The 23,207-nt window shown below is 38.9% G+C and overlaps 2 protein-coding genes across 6 annotated transcripts in view; one reads left to right on the top strand and one right to left on the bottom strand.

The window, feature by feature from the left end:
- Positions 1-1,137: 1,137 nt before the first annotated feature.
- Positions 1,138-15,453, bottom strand: FCF1 (FCF1 rRNA-processing protein). Of its 2 annotated transcripts, none has more exons than XM_042943803.1 (8): positions 15,360-15,453; positions 14,986-15,053; positions 12,877-12,948; positions 12,134-12,282; positions 8,054-8,126; positions 3,418-3,505; positions 2,126-2,220; positions 1,138-1,417 (listed from the first exon to the last, which is right to left on the bottom strand). In XM_042943803.1, the coding sequence occupies exons 1-8, from the start codon at positions 15,360-15,362 to the stop codon at positions 1,369-1,371; spliced, it is 597 nt and encodes a 198-aa protein (XP_042799737.1). In that variant the 5' UTR covers positions 15,363-15,453; the 3' UTR covers positions 1,138-1,368. The 2 variants fall into 2 exon arrangements, with proteins under 2 accessions (XP_042799737.1, XP_042799738.1); XM_042943804.1 differs by lacking the exon at positions 15,360-15,453 and adding an exon at positions 15,184-15,353.
- Positions 15,454-15,484: 31 nt separating this feature from the next.
- Positions 15,485-23,207, top strand: part of AREL1 (apoptosis resistant E3 ubiquitin protein ligase 1) — a 48,174-nt gene continuing 40,451 nt past the window's right edge. For 2 of the 4 annotated variants that reach the window (XM_042943802.1, XM_042943797.1), the window contains exon 1: positions 15,488-15,618. The gene's annotated coding sequence lies outside the window, so the exon portion shown is untranslated. Of the gene's footprint in view, positions 15,619-20,232; positions 20,272-23,207 lie in introns of those variants that run through there. The other 2 variants (XM_042943800.1, XM_042943799.1) reach the window with 2 other exon arrangements.

Here is a 23,207-nt window from a genome sequence, read left to right as displayed (position 1 = left end):
ACCAACTTGCCATAAATATATCAATTTATGGACTTTCTATTCTATTTCAATGATCTCTTTGTCTATTTTTACACTACCTTGTGATCATTTAAAACATCTAATCACATTATTCACTTTAATCACATTTTTAGTTTAATTTAACTTCCTGTTGACTTCACATCCAAGTCCAAACCCTTTAGCATGTCATATAAGGCCCCCTCCCAGACACCTCCTACCTCTGGAGCCTCAGATACGGGTATAGATCTCTTTCCCTTATATTCTAGTTAGAAAAACCTTCTGGTAGTTTTCTGAGCAGGTCAAGCAGTCATATTATTAGCATCCATGTCTCCATGCTTTTGTTCATGCTTATGCTTCCTACACCTCAATTTCTTTACTTCACATATTGGGCAAGCACCTATTCGTTTTTTAAAAAAGTCTTTTTTAAAAATGTTTATTTATTTTTGAGAGAGAGAGACACAGTGCAAGCAGGGGAGGGTCAGAGAGAGAGGGAAACACAGAATCCAAAGCAGGCTCCAGGCCCTGAGCTGTCAGCACAGAGCCTGACGCGGAGCTTGAACTCATGGACCGCGAGATCATGACCTGAACCAAAGTGGGACGCTTAACCGACAGAGTCACCCAGGTGCCCCAAGCACCTATTCATTTTTTTTTTTTTTTTTTTTAACGTTTATTTATTTTTGAGACAGGGAGAGACAGCATGAATGGGGGAGGGTCAGAGAGAGAGGGAGACACAGAATCTGAAACAGGTTCCAGGCTCTGAGCTGTCAGCACAGAGCCTGACGCGGGGCTCGAACTCACGGACCGCGAGATCATGACCTGAACCAAAGTGGGACGCTTAACCGACAGAGTCACCCAGGTGCCCCAAGCACCTATTCATTTTTAAAGATTAAGCCAAATATTACTCCTCTAGCCTTTTCTCCCTCTCCGTTCCAACCAAGTAGAAAGAAATCATTCTTTTCTCATATATAGGTCTATTCCCTCCGACTTTTAACCTGGCATCACTATATTTATTCACATACATGTTTCTCTTTTCCCCTATAATATCAGTGTTTTGCCGGCAGGACCATACCTTATTAAGCACCTAGTATAACCTTAATAAATATTTGTTGTGTAGATCAACATAAAATAACAAGCATCAAATTATGTGTGTAATCATCTGATTTATAAAAAGATGCAACAAAATTCAAAATGATACAAAATGTCAATTTCAAAACAACATCAAAAGTGAGTGTATTTAACCATACTCAGCTCATAACAGAGCAAATGGGTAAGAAGGAGAATAATTCATGTTACAGCATATTGCTACATGAACTGGCAACAGAAAAAGTTGGTAAAGGAAGGCAGAGGAACTCTATCTTTAGAGTGTTAGAATTAGAACCGAGGGGCTCCATAATCATCTGGCATCCGCTCAATGTTGTACCTGATCAGGACAAAAAAATTAACACTGGTAAGAAAGGTGGGTCCAGAACCCACCTAAAAACCCACCCTTTACTGACTACAACACTGTCATCTTCCCACTATGAATCCTTTTTGTCAGTGGGAACATTTCAAAGGGGTGTCATAATAAATGATTTACAGCAAAATGCTGACTTTAACATATTATCTTTATTCTTCAAGGTCAGGAAGTTAACAAGTGAGGGAACCAGGCACTGAGTCCAGGTAAGGCCAATTCCTCAGCCCATTCTTCCCACTATGTTGTACTCACTCTTCCCACGTTGAAAAGCATTGACATGGGAACATCCAAGCAGGATAAAGACCAGTTTTTGTTTTTTCTGATAAGCTTTTAGTTTCCCAGAAAAAGTGCTAATCACAACTACTAGGCTTTCAAAAGAAAAAAAAAAAAGAAAAAAAGATATCTCTGGCCAAATTAGCTTAATTTAAATTACTGCTTTGTATTTAAAGCACATCTATTTCTTCTACTAGTCTTATTGTAACAATGTGAATGTCTCATTCCTAAATCCTAGCTTTATCTTTTGCCCTCGTTCTTGTTACTTCATCTCGTTTCTTTAACTATAACTACGTAAGCATTTGATACGACAATCACTTTCAAATCTTCCTACAACCTGACCTCATTTTCAACTGATATCCACTATATACTTTTAATCACTTCCCCAAGAGACAGTCTCACCTATGGTTAGAAATGTACATGATGGGAACTCCAGGGATCTTCCGGATCCTTCGCTTAAGGTCCCGGTCAACTGTGGCCACGATGTAACACTTGTGCTGTAATAAGAGACACCCATTGAGTATTCACCCATTGAGTCTATTACTTTGTGATACTGGATAATGGTACACTGGCTAATCTGGAGAATTACTCATATTCACAGTAAAGAGCAAAGAAAAGGTGATAACAATTTGTTGAGTAGCTACTATAATCTAGGAGCTCTTACTTACAAAACATATAATAATAAGTTGCCTGGGGATAATGTAGCTCTAAGAATCTTGAGGGAAAGAAGATAGAAAAACTATTTAAAAGCTGCAAATTGGTTTTTGTCTCACAAGTGGAAGACATTTAGGGCACATTTAAGACAGATAATTTCTTGTTTGGGAAACACCCCAAGAGACTCTATGCAAAGGCAAGTAAATGTGTTAGATTAGAGGGCATAGCTTTCGCCTTTCCTGGAATCTCTGGGATTGGGCCTACTCTGAGACCTCGTAGTGGTGGAGGTAGGCTACTTCCTAGCCATGAAGCTAATAACAGGGTCTCCAGGACGAGTTTGAGCCTAGCAGCTCTGAAAGCAACAACATTTAGCTGCCAGTTGTATCATATTTTACTTCCGTCATACCCAAATCTCTCATTACATTTGAGAAGAGTTGTAGCCTGGTGTCAGTTGTGCTGTGGGAGATTAAGGCAAATGCTGTCTCTACCCATGGGATGGAGTCGCTAAAGGGATGGAAGTGTGGTCACTAGATGAAGATGATTATCTTCAGCAAAGAGGGGCTCTAGAAAGGACAATCAATAGCAGAAGTTTTTGTGGTGCCGACAAGGAGGCCAGAACAGAAGACTCAAAAACCTAGTTATTCCAGGGTCCTTGTAAGACAGCACCCTGGCAGACTCAGATGTAACTGAAAAACATTCATGGTTAGGCACAGTGGAAAGGAATAACATTCCTGCATGGGGAATAATGGAAATGGATTATGTTTGATTCACAGGGAGGTGAAACCTGATATCATATGTACACTCATTCCCTTACAGCATTTTATGGAGACAACTTGTGGAATAAAGAATCAGTAAGTGCCCCAAATCACACACCCAATAAACATAGGTGCTGAGATTTGAAACCCATGTGTCTCTTCCCCAAGCCTGCGATTTTTCCATTACAGTTACAGTATACATTTCCAACTCACTTCCTTAAGTAAATGAGGACATCCATGCTTCCTATGAAGGGAAACACAAAGTAAATATTTAAATGATGATACCTGAGTTACTCTCTGTACTAAGCAGTCATCTGCATAGGTTCCTTTGTGTGTGCATGGTAATCGTTCAAATCTTGGATCCTTGGCAATCCTAAAAGGTTACAAAACTGGATTAACAAAAATACTCAGGCAATTGGATAACTTTCTGAGTCTTGATCTGTGAAATAAGAGTGACTTGATCCATGTGATGATTTTAAGGCCCCCCTCTCTTCTTTCAGCTTATCTTCTAATTGGAAAGACAACAGAAAGAGAAGGGAATTAAAACTTACTGCCAGCTGGTGCACCTTAGGTCATGTAATCTTCACAAGACTCTGAATTATCATATTTCCATTTGACAAATGAGGAAGCCGATTGAGAAAGGTTAATTTGTTCAAAGTATACAACTGGGAAAAGCCAGGATTCAAAATCAAACAGCTTTAACCTAACCATTTCCTTTTTAGAAGTTGTCTTCCACAAATGTGCAATAATATAGGCACAAGGATGGTCACTACAGCACACTTTAAATAGTGAAAAACTGGAAATAATCTGAATATCCATCAGCAAGGGAAAAGTTAAATACGTTGTGTTGCCCCATCCTGTCTAAAAAAAAAATGAGGTAGAGCTGTCTGTACTGATATGGCAGGACTTGTTGAATTAACAATCTCAAAAAAATTCAAATTGCTGAATAAACAAAACAGGTCATGGAACAATATACCTGTATGATTCAATTAAGAAAATATAACTCTCTTTCACTGTCTTTCTCTACATTTGCATTGTCTTAGAAAAAAAGTCTGGGGGCGCCTGGGTGGCTCGGTCGGTTAAGCGTCCGACTTCGGCTCAGGTCATGATCTCACGGTCCGTGAGTTCGAGCCCCACGTCAGGCTCTGTGCTGACAGCTCAGAGCTTGGAGCCTGTTTCAGATTCTGTGTCTCCCTCTCTCTGTGACCCTCCCCCATTCATGCTCTGTCTCTCTCTGTCTCAAAAATAAATAAACGTCAAAAAAAAAAAAATTAAAAAAAAAAAAAGAAAAAAAGTCTGGAAGAACATACACTATCTACTAACCTGTCTCAGTTGTCACTCTTAGGGTAGAAAAATGGACAAAGTGTGAATATACAGGGGGACTTTTACCTTTTATTGTATGTATATGTTTATCTCGTTTGCCATGAATAAATCAAACATGTTACTTTCCTACAAATTTGAAAAAGAAAAATCCCAAGTCTGTGATTCTGAGAGCCATGTTCTTCCTATTACGTAATAATGACAAGTCACAAGCTGAATAAAAATACAAGGCAGCATATGGGTACCAAGTGCAAGAAAAATACTCCATGTTGCAGTAGGTCAGAGCTAAGTCACTGTGGATTTGGTATACTTCGAAAAAAATTACATGGAGATTAAACAAAATGAAGACAAAAGAACATTCCAAGCAAAGTGAAGGCAGGCACATTCCGAACAGGGCACCAACCATCTATAAAACGGCTCAGTGGTGTTCAGGGAAAAGTGAGCCCATGTTTCTGGTGAGAAGAGCGTTTATGCAGAGTTGAGGAAAACAGGACTGGGAAGACAGAACTTCTTGCAGTGACACTGCCAAACTGCTCTCCAAAGTGACCGTTCACTTCACATCCTTATGAGAATCCTCACTGCCCCCAGTCTTAACTATTCGTGGCATCGTTAAGCAAACTTCATTTCTTGCCAATCAGCTGGGTATGAAATGATATCTCTTGCGAATAAGGATTTTGCCCTTGTCTTATGGATTTGTGGTTTTTTATAAATTTTGAAAATAAGCCCTTTGTTGATTATATGCGTTACTAATATCGTCTCACTATCTGTGGCTTGTCGTTTCACTTTGTTTATGCTGTTTTTTGTTAACCGGTAGTATTCAATCTCAATATAGTCAGATTAATTCGTTTTCCGTTATGGTTTGGACAGAAATTCCTGACCACGCTGAAATCACTAAGATGTTCTCTAGATTTTCCATAAAAATCTAGATACTTAATCTACCTGGAATTGATTTTTGTGAAAGAGGTGAGATAAGAACCCAGTTTTCTTTCTTTCCACAGGAATAACCAATATTTTAATAGTTTATCACTTGCCCATTCATCTAAAACACTACCACTCTTATACATCAGGTTCCTGTGTTTCTTTGCCTTTAAAAAAGTTAGCTTTATTAGGTATAAGTGAAATATAATAAAATTCACTGACTATACATGTAAAATTTGATTAGTTTTGACAAATTGATATATTCACATCACAATCTCCACACCTGAGATATAGAACATTTCCATCACTACAAAAAGTTCCCTGTGTCCCTTTGCAGTTGCACTTTTCTCACGCTCAGCTTCAGGTACTGGTCTATATTCCATTAGTATAGTTTTGCCTTTCCTGGAACTTCATTATAAATGGAATCATACTTCTGGATTGACGGGAATGTTCTATTTCATGACTATGATGGTGGTTCCATAACTGTACACATTTGCCAAGCCCATCACATTATACAATTAAACTTGGTGAATTTTATAGTATCTAATTTATACCTCTAAAAGGTCACACACACACACACACACACACACACACACACACACACACAAATTCACTGGTATATCTTGGACCCTGAATGAGTCTTTCACCCAGGCATGATTTTGCAATATTGATTTGCAATATTGATCATTTGGAAAATAGCGATTCAGTGAATCACACAAATCTTCCAAATACTGACACATATAGTTATACAATATCAAAAAAAGCACACCCAACACCTTCACTGGTCTGAACAGAAAGGTCTTGAGTATTGGGAATGTGATAAGCTCATGGTTTTCCAAAACTCTAATTTTCACTTGGAAGCCTGAACTTTCTCATTATGATACAGTAAGCTGTTTTCCTTGAAGTGACAGATTCACTGCATTAATTTTTGAGAAACTATCTGCTAAACACTGAAGTCTGAAAAACCAGTGTTTGTCAGTTATTCTTCACGTAAAAATGACACTCTATGAAAAGGCAGCTGGTCTGGCTCACAATTCCAACAAGCACACAAGAGCTGCTCATTGAGACAAGCTTCAATCTTTGGTAAGCAGCCGAAGTGCTCGAGGCGTACTTGCTGCTTCATCACAAGGAATACCAACATGCACCCTAGGGGCGAGATGTAACAAAATCAACAAATTTTTGTTGTTTTTTAAAAAATTTTTTTTAACGTTTATTTATTTTTGAGACAGAGACAGACAGAGCATGAACAGGGGAGGGGCAGAGAGAGAGGGAGACACAGAATCTGAAACAGGCTCCAGGCTCTGAGCTGTCAGCACAGAGCCCGACGCGGGGCTTGAACTCATGGACCGTGAGATCATGACCTGAGCCGAAGCCGGATGCCTAACCGACTGAGCCACCCAGGCGCCCCTCAAAATCAACAAATTTTAATACTTCATCAAGGATATTCTTTAAAAAAAATTTTTTTTTAAATGTTTACTTATCTTTGAGAGAGACAGAGAGAGGGAGAGAGAGAGGGAGGCAGGAGGGAGAGGGGCTGCACATACGAGCAGGGGAGGGGGCAGAGAGAGGGAGACACAGGATCTGATGCAGGCTCCAGGCTCCGTGCTGACAGGAGAGAGCCCGATGTAGGGCTTGAACTCACGAACCGTGACATCATGACCTGAGCCAAAGTCGGACGCATAACTGACTAAGCCACCCAGGCAGGCCTCATCAAGGATATTCTTAAGTGACTATGGGTTTTTGGTTTTTTTAGTAACCTCTACATCCAACTTACAACCCTGAGATCAAGAGCTGCATACTCTACCAACTGAGCCAGCCAGGTGACCCTGGGTTTTTGTTTGTTTTTGTTTTTAAATGTCATGAGTGACACTGAAGAATAATACAAAGACTACTAACATTATTTTGGTCCATTGCCTAGATTGGCACTAAGGCACCAGCATTTCTGCCATCAGTACAAATGTCAGCACAGTGACAAAGACAATGTCTTCCTACTATTGTGAAAATAGTATTGTTAACTCCTTGCAAAGGTCTCTGGGACTCCTAGGGGTCCAGGGACCATACTTTGGGAACCACTACTTTCAACTCAAGTGTAGTTTCTAGAGTAAGCTCAAAACCTGGAATGTGAATACTTTATGTGTGAGATTCTTTTTTTTTTTTTTTTTTTTGGGGGGGGGGGGAGAGAGAGAGAGAGAGAGAGAGAGAGAGAGAGAGAGAGAGAATATGAGCGAGGGAGGGGCAGAGAGAGAGGGAGGCACAGAATCTGAAGCAGTCTCCAAGCTCTGAGCTGTCAGCACAGAGCCCAACGTGGGGCTCGAACTCACGAACCGTGAGATCATGACCTGAGCCGAAGTCAGACACTTAACCAATTGAGCTACCACTTTACATATGAGATTCTAAAAGAGATATCTAGTTAGCAAACTAATAAAAAGACACTTTCTAATTGAAAATCTAGAGGAACTTAAAAAGAGGCCCACAAGACCACTATGACTAAATAACTTCATTCAAAAAGCTTCAGCTTAAAAATCTCTAGCTTTCACGTTTGCTTTCTTGATCATAAATAGTTAACTAGTTTTGTATGATTTTTATTTAAACTAATTATCCAACAAATCTTTGGACAGCAAACAGATGGAGGATGGTTAAAAGAATCTTCGGTATAACAAAATGTAGACCAGCTCCATCCTACCTTAGAGCCACTCGATACTTTTGTCCCAACTTCTCAATTTCAGCCATTACACAGTCAGTTATACAAGGGATACCTGCCAGGGGAAAAAATATACAGATTAATAACAGAACTTGTAAAGAAACTGGTTTTACTTTCCCTGAATTACATCCCATTATAAGTCTTTAAAAGACCCATAAGACTTCTGAAATCACAGCAGAATAAGCATACTGAAATGAACAATAAGAACCAGAGGTAAATACAATCTCTATTGATAAAGAAACTAGAAAACTGTCCCAGCCCCACACCACTTAAAGTGTCATAAATGTATCTGGGAGAGAAATTAAGTTGAATTCCCGTCATTCTTTTTATACTCAAATATATTCTAGATGGGAAAAAATTTAAATGTGAGCCAAAAGAAACCATGAAATTAATCAGAAAATGTACATTTGATCATATTAAAATAGAAAACTTCTGTTTGACAGCTGTCAGTCCTATTAAAATAAAAACAAACTAGGAAAAATATTTCTACATATTTGTCAAAGGGCTACTTTCCTTAATATACAGAGACCTTATAACGATAGCTTAAGTTATGTGCTGATTCCCAGACACTGTGCCAAGCACTTCACAAGGATTATCTCATTTAATGTTCAGAATAATACCTATCAGGTAGCATTATTATTATTACCATCCCCACTTCATAGAGAAGGAACCTAAGGCACAAAGAAGTAAGTAGAAGCAAATGGTGAAGCCAAGATTTGAACGGAGACTGTCAGGCTATCAACTGGATTCTTAACTACCATGTTACATTTCAGTTTATACGCTTCGGGTCATAGAGGAAGAAATACAATGGTCGACGAGCATAAAGGTGCTCAATCTCACTCCTAATTAAAGAGATACAAATTGAAACAAGATTTCACTTTCTTCCTATTAGAGTGGCAAAGACTAAACAAGGAAAATACCCAATACTGAGGAGACAGGTATTCTCACACTAAGTTCGTAGGTATAAAAATATGTATTACCCTTTTAGGGCAATTGTGCAACACCTATTAAAAAATATATACATACCCCTTGATACTGCAATACAGCTTCTAGAAATGTATCCTACGGGGCGCATCAGTGGCTCTGTAGATTAAGTGCCTGACTCTTGATATGGGCTCAGGTCATGAGTTGGAGTCCCAAGTAGGACTCAGTGCTGATGGCGTGGAGCCTCCTTGGGATTCTCTCTCTACCCCTCGCCCCTTCTCTCTCCCCTCTCAAAATAAATATTTTTCAAAAATTACTCCACCCTAACAGAGATATATTCACACTGATATTCTCTACAGCCTTATTTATAATAATGTAAAAACTGCAAGTAATCCAAATATCTAATAGGATATTGGCTTTTGAAAATTATATAAACAATACTCTGTAAGTTTAAAAAAGAATGAGGTCCTAGTGGATACGTACCGATACAGCAAAGGGTTCAAGATATATGTGTTCAATGCAAAAGTAAAAGGCAAAAAATTTATTTGATCTGAAGAGAAACCAGAGTATTGTTCAATGTAAAAAGTAAGAAGAAATGGATGAATAAGATGTGATCAAGGGGCTCCTGGGTAGCTCAGGTGGTTGAGCGTCTGACTTTGGCTCAGGTCATGATCTCTCAGTCTGTGAGTTTGAGCCCCGTGTCAGGCTCTGTGCTGACAGCTCACAGCCTGAAGCCTGCTTTGGATACTGTGTCTCCTTCTGTCTCTGCCCCTCCCCTGATCATGCTCTGTCTCCCTCTCTCTCTCAAAAAATAAATAAACGTTAAAAAATTTTTTTTAAATTCTTAAAAAAATGTGATCTAGCCATACAATAGAATATTATTTGATAATGAAAAGAAAGAGGCTTTAACATGGATGAAACTTGAAAACATGCTAAATGGAAGAGGACCAAATATTGTATGATCTCATTTTAATGAAAGGTCCCAAATAGGCAAATCTATAGAGACAGGATACGAATTAGTGGTTAACTAGAAGAGGGAGATTTGAAAGGTTGGGGATGATGGCTAAGGGGTTCAGAGTTTTTTTTTGGGTAACACAATGTTCTAAAATTGAATACGGTAAAAGCCATTGAATCATACGCTTTAAGTGGTATGTGAAATATATCTCAAAGCTGTTAAAAAAGGCACAAATATAAATAGTAAATAATCTATGATCCATTTTCAAAAATAAACAAAAATCACCTATAGTTCAGAGACTATATATGTGTTTTTAAAAACTGCCCCTCTCCGCCTGGGTGGCTCAGCTGGTTGAGCGTCCGATTTTGGCTCAGGTCATGATCTCACCGTTCGTGAGTTTGAGCCCCGTGTCAGGCTCTGAGCTGACAGCTCGGAGCCTGGAGCCTGCTTCGGATTCTGCGTCTCCCTTTCTCTCTGTCCCTCCCCCGTTCACACTCTGTCTCTCTCTGTCTCTTAAAAAACTGAATAAAAATTAAAAAAAAATTTTTTAAAAAACTGCCCCTCTCTGAGAAAAGGCATTAGAGGAAGCTTTAATTTTTTTATGCTAGATTTTTTTTTTTATAAGTACAGAGATATTTTTGGATGTGTACAAAGTTAAGAAATTTTCAAGTAGAGTACCATGTCCAGAAGAAAATCAGTAAAATGGAGATCTGAAATCAGTAAGATCAGACAGTCATGGATTCAGAGAGCAATACGCACCTTGAGAGGATCAATTTCAGAGCCATACAGCAGTGAAACAAGCAAGGGCTTGCTTCTGGAGCAGGAAAGTAGGCCCAGGAAGATGACTATCAAGAAAGGGAAGGTAACAGGGAAGAGGACTCATGGACAGAAAAGAAAGCTGATGGAAAGCTAACTTATCCTCCCTCATTGGAACATCAGGCAGAAAAGGGACCAGGAGCTATGGAAAGGTCAAAGGGGCATCTTCAAGGGAGGAAGAAAATAAAAGTCTTCCTTCAGGTATAAAGGCAAATGAGGAACAATTAAGTAGCCAGAGCTTTAAAAACAGTTAAAGAATCTCCTAGGTAACTGAATTTGTATTGTTCTTGAATATTTCTTCAAACTTTGCTTTGGGGTATTATGTTCTACAGAAGACTGGAACACAGACATCCATATGAAAAAATTGCTGTTCCCCGATGCTTTCCCACCCCACCAATTCTAATCCTCACAGACCACTATTTTACTTCATTAGCTGTTTTTCTCATTTGGTGGTTACCTTCATATCTTGATATAATAAAAATATGCAGTCACTTTTATGTTTATTAATTTTAGGGCATTTGAAGAATGCATCTTACATCATATTCCTTACCTCATCTTCCCAACTTATTTTTTTTAATAAATCAATAAACAAAATTTACATTACTGTAAGTCTACAACTATTATTCATTATATAGCATCTTTTAAAAATTAAAGAAGGAGGTGAAAATTTTTTCCTTTGATTTATTCTTACGGCAAAGCATAAGCCTAATATTCATTTGCACCTTTAACTAGATGACTGGAAAATATATAAACATAAACCCACACAACAGATCTCACTATTAGGAAGTTATTCCCTTGTACACATGGCCTAGACTTTCTTCTCACTACTCACGGTGGTGAAGGAAGATCACTTGAAGGAGGGGACACCTAAACACAAGCGAAATCTACTAATGGTAAACTGCACACCGAGGTGTAAATAACCTATTCCAGTCCTTTGTGGTACAAATAAATGCCAAAATGAATAAACCAGCATCACTTCTAGTTCTGTGATCATAAATGGCAAAATACCTTATATAGCTTTTCCACACTGGAATGGAATGGAGCATGTTTCCTCTTTAATGCAAAAGAATATAATAAATTTTCATTTACCCAAAATTTTAAAATGAACTCTAAAACAAAAAATTCCCATCCTATGTTCAAAACTGATGTCCACAACAATGGTCAAAGCAGGCTAAGTGTTTTCTGAATTGTGAAAGTTTAATTGTTCCCAGTCAAATCTGCATTGTATTTCAATTTACTGAAAATGCTCATTGCTATGGTGAGCAATGGCTAGAGATCCAGTAACTAGGACCCCATTCCCTTCATGTATTTGGGTAAATATAATTATTCTCTAAAACATCAGAGAAAGGCAAATGTATGATACTCACACTTGGCATAGAGACAGTCCATCATTGATTGTACTAAGTCAAGTTTGGCTTTAATGGAAAAGTTGATAAAGTTGGTATCAACCAGGATGTGGTAAGGTGGGCCCAGCTGTGTGTTATATTGGAAGAATAAGCAGGAAGGATGTTGGGGGCTGAGGGAAGAACATACAAAACACAAAATAATGTCTACATTGATATTTTGATATTAACAATGCAAATGAAGTCTCTGCTTCAAACAGTTTGCTATAGATTAAGCTCCTTTTTCCTTATTCATTGGAAATAAATCCTAATAAATCTTGTGATGATATATCCATTACCAATCTAAGGCAAAATGAGAAAATAAGGAAAATATGATGAAGTTTCATCAAGTGTATTTATTTAAAAGGAATGACTTTATTCTGAAATTCTGTCCTTACTATTTTTGGTGATACATTCTTTCATCAAAATGCTGGTGTGTTAGACAAAATTGTTTCTTTTCAAAGATCTTGGGGAAGAAAAAATGAATAATTCTAGATCTAATCCCCGAGATTTTAGAGGAAATTTATTGCTCCATGAAATTGGAATTGATACATGTTCACCAACCACTGGAATTGATACATGTTCAGCAACATGACTTTCATTTGCACAGTTGTGCCAGATTTACAAATGACTGAGCAAATCAGCTCAGGGAAAGCCTGGATTTCTAACAGTTCTATGGTTCTAAAATGTCTCTTCTAAAGGAAAACTTGAAATTTTTGATTACTTACACTTCTCTTTCCTTGAGTGCACTGGGATCTTTCTTTTCTTTCTTTTTAGGTTTCAATCTATCCTTCTCTTTACTGGAAGAAAGAGAGCAAATTAAGTGCAAGAGAGAAGAAAAAAATCATAGCAGTTATAACCTCATGCAAAATTTAAAGTTTCTGAGGTGTTGTTTTTGTTTTGTTTTGTTTTGGTCTACTGAGGAAATTAACTTAAAAAAATTTTGTAACTTAAAAAAAAATTTTTTTTTTTTTTTTTAAATTTTTTTTTTTCAACGTTTTTTATTTATTTTTGGGACAGAGAGAGACAGAGCATGAACGGGGGAGGGGCAGAGAGAGAGGGAGACACAGAATCGGAAACAGGCTCCAGGCTCCGAGCCATCAGCCCAGAGCCTGACGCGGGGCTCGAACTCACGGACCGCGAGATCGTGACCTGGCTGAAGTCGGACGCTTAACCGACTGCGCCACCCAGGCGCCCCCAAAAAAATTTTTTTTTTAACATTTATTCATTTTTGAGAGAGACAGAGCATAAACGGGGGAGGGGCAGAGAGAGAGAGAGAGAGAGAGAGAGAGCGAGCGCGCAACACAGAATCTGAAGCAGGCTCCAGGCTCTGAGTTGTCAGCACAGAGCCCAAGGCAGGGCTTAAATCCACGAACCATGAAATCATGACCTGAGCCGAAGTTGGATGTTTACCTGACTGAGCCACTGAGGTGCCCCTGCGACATCTTTATGTTTATATCAACATAAACTTTCTAAGCACAAATAACTGTGTGGGAAATAGGCTGGAAGTAACATAATCAGTTAAACACTATGAAATTTAAAAATCTCTAGCCAATAATCTATAAAAATTGTCAATGAGTAAATAGACATTATACTATTATCTATTATTTCTTTGTCAGAAGCTCTTCATATCAAGGATCAAAACCCACTTCAGTGCAGTGGAGAAAGCCTGACATTTATCTTCTGAAGACTCAAATGCTCCAAAAGTAGGAGGAAAAAGTTTCCTCCATATGCCTATTAAAAAAGGCTAAAATGTAAAAAAATACATACATAAAATTTACCCCTTAACTGCAAATAAAATATTATCAATGAGGCAAATTCCCTAAAAATTACATAATAAATACAAACCAAAGGCTGAGAATACAATTTTCTTAAACGTTTATTTTGAAAGAGAGAGAGTGCGAGCAGGGAAGGAGCAGAGAGAGGGAGAGAGAGAATCCCAAGCAGTTTCTGCAATGTCAGCACAGAGCCCGACATGGGACTTGATCCTATGGACTGTGAGATCATGACCTGAACCCAAATCCAGAGTCTGACTCTTAACCAACTAAGCCACCCAGGCACCCCAGAGAATACAGTTCAATAACTCTGAAAGCCATTCCTTTGTTCAAATGCTATTAAACACGATGAAGACCAGTCTTTCTTTTCTTTCTTTCCTTTCCCTTCCTTCCTTTCTTTCTCGTAAGCTCTAGGCCCAATGTGGGAGTGGAACTCATGACCCCGAGATCAAGAGTCCCATGCTCTACTGCTTACTGAGCCAGACAGGCACCCCAAGACCAGTCTTTATTGAATAACTTTGTCTATTCTTCACTGAAGCAGGGAAGCTTACAATAGGGAACATGATTCCACTCTCCCTCAGTGGTGTGGATTCTGCTACGATTTATAAAATGGAGAAGTCTAGGTGTTTTCCTACTCTTTCTTTCAGAACTATTTAAGTGGCAGGTGCTGGGGACACAAGATAAACATGGTCTCTGACCTCACCATCTTTCAACCATTTTAACAAACATTCCCCCCACCCCTGGGAGGAATGTAGTAGTGTAATGGCAAAAACGTAAAAAGATAATCCTACCAAGCTTTCAGGAGGCTTAAATGTGATATGGCAGATGAAGTATACAAAAACAGTGGAATAGCGAACACTTCAGAAATGTTTAGTTCCCATCCCCTTCCCCAGTGTAATCGCTCAGGATCTAAACGGCTGTTACACACTTTCCTAGTATCCTATGCTATATACATCCAAGACACAATACTTTGAAACGTAAGCACAAAATAACAAAAACTTTTACTACTTATCCCCTCCTAACTCTGCTATCTTTGGATATAGATTGATTCCAGATACTCACAGCCTCTGATCTCGGAGACTAAGCATTCGCTTCATGGTCGCATACTTTCTTGCTTTCTTTTGCTTCCCCTTGAAATAGAAATTTTACAGTTAAAAGAGCTGGAAATGCATTGCATCTTCTTGAGTTTTTGCTCGTCTTTTTCCATCCCTTTCCCTTCTTCCCTCAAACACCCAGCACCTCTTATCCTCTGTGCCCCACCTGGCCCTCTCCCCACTCGCTAGAGCACAACAGGCACCGCTCAGAGCAGTTTAAGAACTACAGTCAGAACGAAAATAATTAAGGGTAATGCGGAGGAAATCTAGCTAACTGCTGACTGGCTCTATCTCCACCCAAGATGTGGTCTGACAAAGTCTCTTCCCGGACCCTCCTCGCACCATGTTCACGCCGCACTCTTGTTTCTTCCGGAATCACCAACGGCGCGACATTTTTGCGTCATCCAAATACTGCTTCCGGCAAAGGCTAGCCCGGAAGCGGAAGTCGCTTTGGGAAACGGAAAAGCCTGGAGCCGGTTCCCAGCCTGAGCGGTGACAGTACTGGGGGGGTCTCTCGGGGGAGGATCTTGGGCCGGTTTTGCTCCGGGTGCTGCCGCCGCCTTCCGGAGCAGCCGAGCTGGGACTCCGCCGCGCTGCTGGGGTAACGTTCTCTCCTCCACCACTCTAGCCCGGCGCAGTGCCCGAGGACCTGCCGGCACTAGAGTTCCAGAGAGGCAGGACTGGGGTAGGGGGGACGGAATTCTGGGTTTCCCAGTAGTTTGGAAGACATTCTCCTCATCCCTCAGCGCTGGGGTGTCAGGTCTCTACGTTGCAACTGGGAGGCTGTAGTACCTACCTTGTTCTCCTAGATGACATGGTGCTTCGTGCAGTTAGGTGGACGATTCTCCAGATTCTCTCGAGTAGATACCGTGTATTCGTTTCGGTGCAGAGGGGGATGAATCATCGTTTGAGGGCCTTTTTTAGACTCTCTCCAGAAAATTGGAGCATAAGCTTGCATATGTTACTAGTTGCCAAGCCAGGAAAATGGTTGGAGAATAATTGCCATTTATTGGGAGGATTTGGTGCGTCACCCTTACTGGAAAAGGGAGAGGTTTTGAGAATAAGGGAAAGAGAACTTCGATTTTTTTGAGTAGCTGCTGTGCACTTTGGTGATTTTTAACCTTTTGAAGATCACGTACCCCCTTGAAGCTTTGTGGAAGGCCAGGGACAATTCTTCTAAAACAATGGGCACACATACATTTGTCATACAATCGGTGAGACTCAGAGATTCCGAAGCCCATCTGTGGACATTCTAGGGTCTGTGAACTTAAGGTTAAGAACCCCTATCTTGTATACCGTAAGTGGCTCTTTAATTATGTTACCTTCTTTGACCTTCACGATAACTTGAGTACCCTCCTTTTACATGTGGGGAAGCCGAGGCTCAAACTGTATTCAGAGGTTTGTTCGAGTTTGATTTAATTCCAAAGCCTGTGCTTTTCTTATTGCACAAAGCTGTCCTTGCATTTGAAATCCAAAAAGGTTATTAGGTTAAAAAAAAAAAAAAGCTGGCCTTTGCATAGCTCTTAGTATGAAACATAGTGTATTGGTTAACATGAACTTTGGAGTCTGACTAATGGAGCTGGCTCTAAATCCTCGCTCTGCTTCTTACTAGCTGTATGACCTTATCTGTACCTCAGTTTCTTCATCTATAAAGTGGAGATAATCTCAGTCGAACCTGTCTTATAGGGATGTTATCAGAGCTAAATGAATAAAAATGTGAAGTCCCTAGAACAATACCCACCACAAATAAACCCTGTTATTTTCATTGTGCGTCTTCCAACATGTGGTGGTATTTGAATTTTATGCCAATTGTATTTTAATACAATTTGGATAACAATGGGTACACATACCCATTGTTTTGGACCTGAAATGTGTTGATATCCACAAGAACCTTATAAAGTTTTCAGTTCTTGGAAAGTTCAACCGCAGGGTGATTTCTCGTGATTTGTGTACAGGCACAGTTTTCTTCCTTCTTCTCCTTTTTCTTTTGGGCTTGCAGGCATTTAATAGCTTTGTAGTTCACATACCTGACTTTGTAAGGCTCCAAATTTTTTATGTTGAAACAGTTTTATCATTGAACCATCTACAGATACTGTATGTGCCTCCTGCTTTACCCCATTTGTGATCACTAAAGGTCCCTAATCTCTTTGAGACAGCTTGTCTGCAAGCTGTCATTCGTGGGTAGAACTGAGAGCTACCACTTTTTCAATGCATTAGAACCTCTTGGTGCTTAGGCAATAACCTTTTTAAGCAAACACGATCAGTTTATTTTAAACATTTGGATACTGATCAGTATTATAGATAGGTTCAGAGGGAAAATTGCAAATAATTAAATAGTAATTTGCAGAAGAACTGACAGAACACTCTCCTGGTAATGTGTACGATGAATATTGGAATCCATGAACAATAACAATTTTTTTAAAAAGCAGTTTGTAATACCTGTTCTGAGAATTTTCTGGTCTCCTTGTTTGTTAATACTTGAGAGGGAGCTGTGTTAGTGAAGGAACACCACAGGGGATGAGAGCATACTTAGAAAAATGTTTTTGTTGAATTGTAATTTTATCGCATTCTGGGATTCTTACAGCCTAAGGTTAAAGTACTGAGATGCTCTATAGCATGTTTTGATGGTGATGGGAGTGGGGAGATGGTGTTGCTTTGTGTTGGGTGGGAGCAGAAAGTAATTGCTTTTGATTACATACTTGTGAGAAAAAGAAATGGTTTTAGTCCTTCTCAGCAGTCAAGAGGGTTGTTTTGTACTTTTCTGCAATCTTGAAAGAATTTTTTAAGGCATTCAACCCACAGTTTTGAACACATAATTGGGCTTGGAATTCATTCCATTCACTAATTGGTCTAACTTACTAATTTAATAACAAATTTCTTTATAAAATTATGGATAATGAAAGATTCCTTTAAAACGCTTGTATTTCAATGTTAGAAAGTTAAAGGTAGATTCACTTTTGTGGCCATCAAGGGAAAAAAATAACGCACAGATATTTTCTTCATTTTCAAGTTACAGTTTTTACGTCTCATGTGATACTGAGTTCTTTCCCCCAGCATTACTTGTTATTAATTATTTTTCTGTTTACTTGGCCGCCTCCTAAAAATATCCCATGTTGTACAGCATCTTCTGCCCCTAAGATACCGATACTGAATTGGGATTGCAAAGATACCTCAGAGGTCCGCTGTATGTTCATTCATTCAGAAGGCACTTAACAAGGGCCTGTTCTGCCCTAGGCAGTGTGCTGGGTACTCTTCAAGAGCTCAGGCCTGTGTTGGAGACAGGCTTGTGAACAGATCAATTATGGTAGGTGGTTCAACAGAGGTATGTAAATTGAACTATTTTATAAGAGTTATTCTGCCTGTTCATTTTTATGGAAGTGGTCCACGTTGGAGTGCCATTGTGTAATATATATTACACATACCGTTTTAATATTACAACGTACCCTATAACAAATCAGACTTTTCAGTCTGGGTTCATCAGAATGGGTTCTAGTGTATCATTTTACTTTTTAAATGACTTTAGTCATTAAATAGCTTAGGTTTGAATTTCCGTTCTCTTTCTTTGGTTTCTTTTTTGAAGCGTTCATGAATGTTTACCCTTTACTAATTTTCTTTTATACAGTGGTTTTCAAACTTGTGAGGTGGTTAAGCCTGATTGTAGTTCGCGTGTATGTAAATGTGCGCATGCGTCAGTGTGTGCGCACTTGCGCATGCCTGAAGCCTTGATACGGTGTTGAATCACCATGATGTTTTCCTGGTGGAACTCTTGAAGCCTGTTCTACAAATGTGGTTTAATAGAGTGTTCATTTAGTTGTAAGAAACCAAACAGTCACGGTAAACACTAGCCTGAATTGAACAATGCCGTACGATTTTAATATGAATTTTTGCCTTGAATAGTTGAATAATTTGCACCATGTTTTTTTTGGAACTTCTAGATGCAGCATCATTTCAGTGCAGTTTGCCTGTTGGTGTTGAGATGCTGGTAGTCAGTATCTGTTCATTGTATTTTCTTTTCGTTATTTTTGGCCAGAGTTCAGGTAAAGGTAATCTAATAATATACAACATAACATTTTCTGCAGGTTCCCCTTGCTCTTATCCAGAGATCTAGCCCAGGTTATTTTAACCCCTCTTTTGTCCACTTAGAGAGGTTCTACTCCAAGGCCACCCCCACCCCCCACCATTGTATGTATGAGCTAGTTTTTCAAGTCTTGCTGAGGAAGGAAACCCAGCTGGGCTGCGTAAATGGTTTATGGAAAAGATTGAAAAGGATTTGAAAACAAGTGTTTTAACCAAGCATTACCTGGATTGGGGTAGGGATTAAAGTGGCATGATCAGAATCCTAGGAAGAATAAGAATATAAAGTGGGAACAAGATGTAATTTTTTAAAAACCACATTTTATTTTGGAATAATCTTAGATTTACAGAGAAGTTGCAAGGATAGAACAGAGTTCCTATATACCTTTCATGTAGCTTTACCCCTAATGTTAACATCTTACATAACCACGGTACATTTGTCACATCTAAGAAATTAACATTGGTACATGTTAACTGAACTACAGCCTTTTTTTTTTTTTTTTGATTTTACAAGTTTTTCCTCTAGTAGCCTTTTTTCTGTTCTAAGATCCAGTCCAGGATACTATATTGTGTTTAGACCATGTGCTGTGCAATTTGGATAAATAGGCTGGGGTTTCCAGTGGCTTTTTCTCTGCCACGCATGTGGATCAGTAATCCCCTCTGACCAGTGCTGAAGAGAGAAAGTCATTGACCATGAGAATAAACAATACTGTATAGGTAGTGTTTTAGTATCCCCTTAATTCCCAAAGCACTGTTAACTCGGTCGAAGAGTTGGCTTTGCTCCCAGGAGGGTGGTATGAAGTTTTCTGAGAAGCTAAGAGCTAATCCTGATTGAGGGGCCCTTCTTGGGCTCCACTAACAGCATGTGCTCCCTTCATAGACTTTACTACATGGAATTATCACCACTTGTTTACTTGACTATCTTCTTTACTAAACCATATGTTTCTAAGGGGTCAGGGACCATCTTACTCATTTTGGAATCCTCAGGGTCCAAAATAAGCTTGGTATATAATAGATTCTTTTTTTTTTATTATTTTTGTTTAGTTTTGAGAGACAGAGACAGACAGAGTGTGAGCGGGGGAGGGGCAGAGAGAGAAGGAGACACAGAATCCGAAGCAGGCTCCAGGCTCTGAGCAAGCTGTCAGCACGGAACCCGATGCAGGACTTGAACCCGTGAACTGTGAGTCATGACCTGAGCTGAAGTCGGATGCTTAACCGACTGAGCCACCCAGGTGCCCCTATGATAGATTCTTAACACACATTTGAAGAAATTAATAAATCCTTGTTTGGTAGCATTGACTATTAGATCAACAGAAGTTTTGTTTTAATACTATGTAAGTGTTGAGTTTCTCCTTCGATTTGAGCCGTCTTAGTTTGCCAATCCTGTGGCTAGTTGAGTTTTTCTTCCTGGAATCTTAAAGAACTATAAAATACTCATTTAAGATTGCTCTTTTTTTTTTTTTGATTATGTAAATAAGTTATTTTCTTTAAAAATAACAGAATAGACGGTAGTAGAGGTAGAAATTTTGTTAGCTTTTAAGTGCATGTGTGACAATTCCAGTTTCATCCCACTAGGCTGTAGATCTGGCTGTGTGCCTGCCACTTCATGCACAGTTAATGAAATGACACCTTCCTAGACTTATCGAGGGAGACGGCTTGTCAGATTCAGAGAATTAGTTTAAAATTTTTCCTATTATAGCCAAGATTCAGTGGCCCAGGGTCACCTAAGCATAAAAGCTGCCATGGTATGGGAACACAGGGGCCTGTCCTGATTCTGTGGATCAGGCACAGTAGATTCCGTTTGGTAAATAGAAAAAAAAAATCACGATTGGAGAGAGTTGTAAATTGAAGCTGCTGTTTTCTTGATGTAGATGAAAGACTGTGATGGGTCATAGATGAGCCAGTTTTTCTATTTTGTTTTTTTCTCCAGACATCCCAGGAAGTTACAAAATGAGCAATGATAAATTGGCCCTTGTTTCCCTGTTTTACTCACATTAGCTTTGAATCCCTTTTTCCCCTCCTTTCTCTGAACTATGCTGAGAATGGCAAAGTCTGTTCCAGGGGGCAGTTGAATCTAAACTGTGCTTTCGTATGTACTCTTTATTTCAAGTCTGAAGAACTCTGGTTTGTTTTCAAGAGAATAGTTCAATAGAGAATATCAATATTAAGAGATGTAGAATTACTTTTATGTCTGCCAGCTTAGCCTTTATAAGCCTAACTTTTCTTTTAACCAGTGAATGATAACTTTTTTCAGCCTCCTCTCAGGTGATAGCTTATAAAAGCTTCTCTTTAAAACCAGAAGGGCAAGTAGTTCATTGTCCTTGGCTTAACCTGCAGGTGCATGGTCTGGGTTTTGGAATTTTGTTGTTGTTGTTTTAAGACCCAGCATCAGGGGTCCAGAAGGTTTATGTCAGTTTGAGGAGAGCTGAGGGACTAAAACATTGGCTACATTTAGAAATGCCATTTATTAGGTTAAAGAGTAGGGGGAATCTGTTAAAAGATTAAAAATCTTCCCAAATTCTGCAATAGGCTGTAACTTAAATCCTGCTTGGTAATATGGGAAGTTGAATTTGGAAGAAAGCAATAATAAAACTGAGTAATTAATGAAATAAAGGGAATGCAGGAGCTTAAAAAACTCTTGTTAAAAATTTTTTTTATTACAATATAGTTGACATACAATATTCTCTTAGTTTTAGATGTACAACATAGTGATTGGACAGTTATATACATTATTTTTTAAAGTTTACTTATTTTGAGAAAGTGAGCACATGTGCACACTCATGCAGGGGAGGGGCAGAGAGAGGGGGAGAGAGACTCCCAAGCAGGCTCCGTGTTGTCTGTGAGGACCCCAACGAGGGGCCGGGTCTCCAACTACGAGACTAGGACCTGAGCCGAAATCAAGAGTTGGACACGTAACTGACTAAGCCACCCAGGTGCCCCAGACAATTATATGCATAATGAAATGCCTACTACGATTAAGTATAGTTACTATTTGTCACCGTACAAAGTTATTACAGTATTATCGATGATATTCCCTGTGCTGTATTTTTCATCCCTGTGACTTATTTATTTTGTAATAAATATAAAAGAAGTCTGTACCTCTTACTCTCCTTCACCTATGTCACCCATCACCTCACACCCCTCTCCTCTGGCAGCCATCAGTTTGTTCTCTGTACTTACGAGTCTGTTTTTGTTTGTTTATTTTGTTTTGCAGATTGTACATATAAGTGAAACCATGCAGTATTTGCCTTTTTGTGTGTGGCTTATTTCACTTAGCGTGATACCCTCTAGGTCCATCCATGTTGCTGTGAATGGCAAGGTTTCATTCTTTTTCATGGCCGAGTAATATTTCATCTTAAATATACGTGTATGTTATATGTATATACATTATATGTATATATTATATATGTCCCATCACATCTTCTTTATTCACTCACCTGTTGATGGACACTTAGGTTGTTTCCGTATCTTGGCTATTGTAAATAATGCTGCGGTAAACATAGGAGTGCATGCATCTTTTCAAATTATTTTTCCTTTTCTTCAGGTAAATACCCACAAGTGAAATTTCTGGGTCATGCGGTGGTTCGATTTTTGATTTTTTGAAGAACCTCCAGACTGTTTTCCACAGTGGCTGCACCAGCTTACATTCCCACCAACGGTGTACAGGATTCCCTTTTGTCCACATGCTCACCAACACTTTTTATTTCTTGTCTTTTTGATGCTAGCCATTCTGACTAGTGTGAGGTGATATATCATTATGGTTTTGATTTCCATTTCCCTGATTAGTGATATTGAGCATCTCTTCATGTGTACTCCTGTTAAATATTTTAACAAGAGATTTCTTTTGTGACACTTTTAGAGAAAATTTCTAGAAAAAAATCTTTGCCCTGGTGTTAGGCGAAGATTTTTTAATAGGATACAAAAAACAACCTAAAAGAAGAATGTTGATAAGTTGGATTTCATCAAATTCAAAACTTACTCTTTAATACCATTAAGACAATGTTAAAAACAAACCACAGAAAATATTTGTCAAACATGTGTCTAGTATATAAAGAACTCTGAAAACAACTAAGTAGTAGGACAAACAGCTTGATTTTTAGAAATACAAAAGATTTG

Source organism: Panthera leo, chromosome B3 (assembly GCF_018350215.1).
Source record: "Panthera leo isolate Ple1 chromosome B3, P.leo_Ple1_pat1.1, whole genome shotgun sequence".
NCBI classification, from domain to species: domain Eukaryota; kingdom Metazoa; phylum Chordata; class Mammalia; order Carnivora; family Felidae; genus Panthera; species Panthera leo.
This window is presented reverse-complemented; position numbering and strand designations above follow the sequence as displayed.

Coding starts and splice junctions, on each gene's coding strand:
- FCF1 (XM_042943803.1), bottom strand. Junction 8,127..12,133: donor GGACTGTCTCTATGCCAAGT/GTGAGTATCATA, acceptor TTCCCCTGGCAG/GTATCCCTTGTATAACTGAC. Junction 3,506..8,053: donor AAGTATCGAGTGGCTCTAAG/GTAGGATGGAGC, acceptor GTAACCTTTTAG/GATTGCCAAGGATCCAAGAT.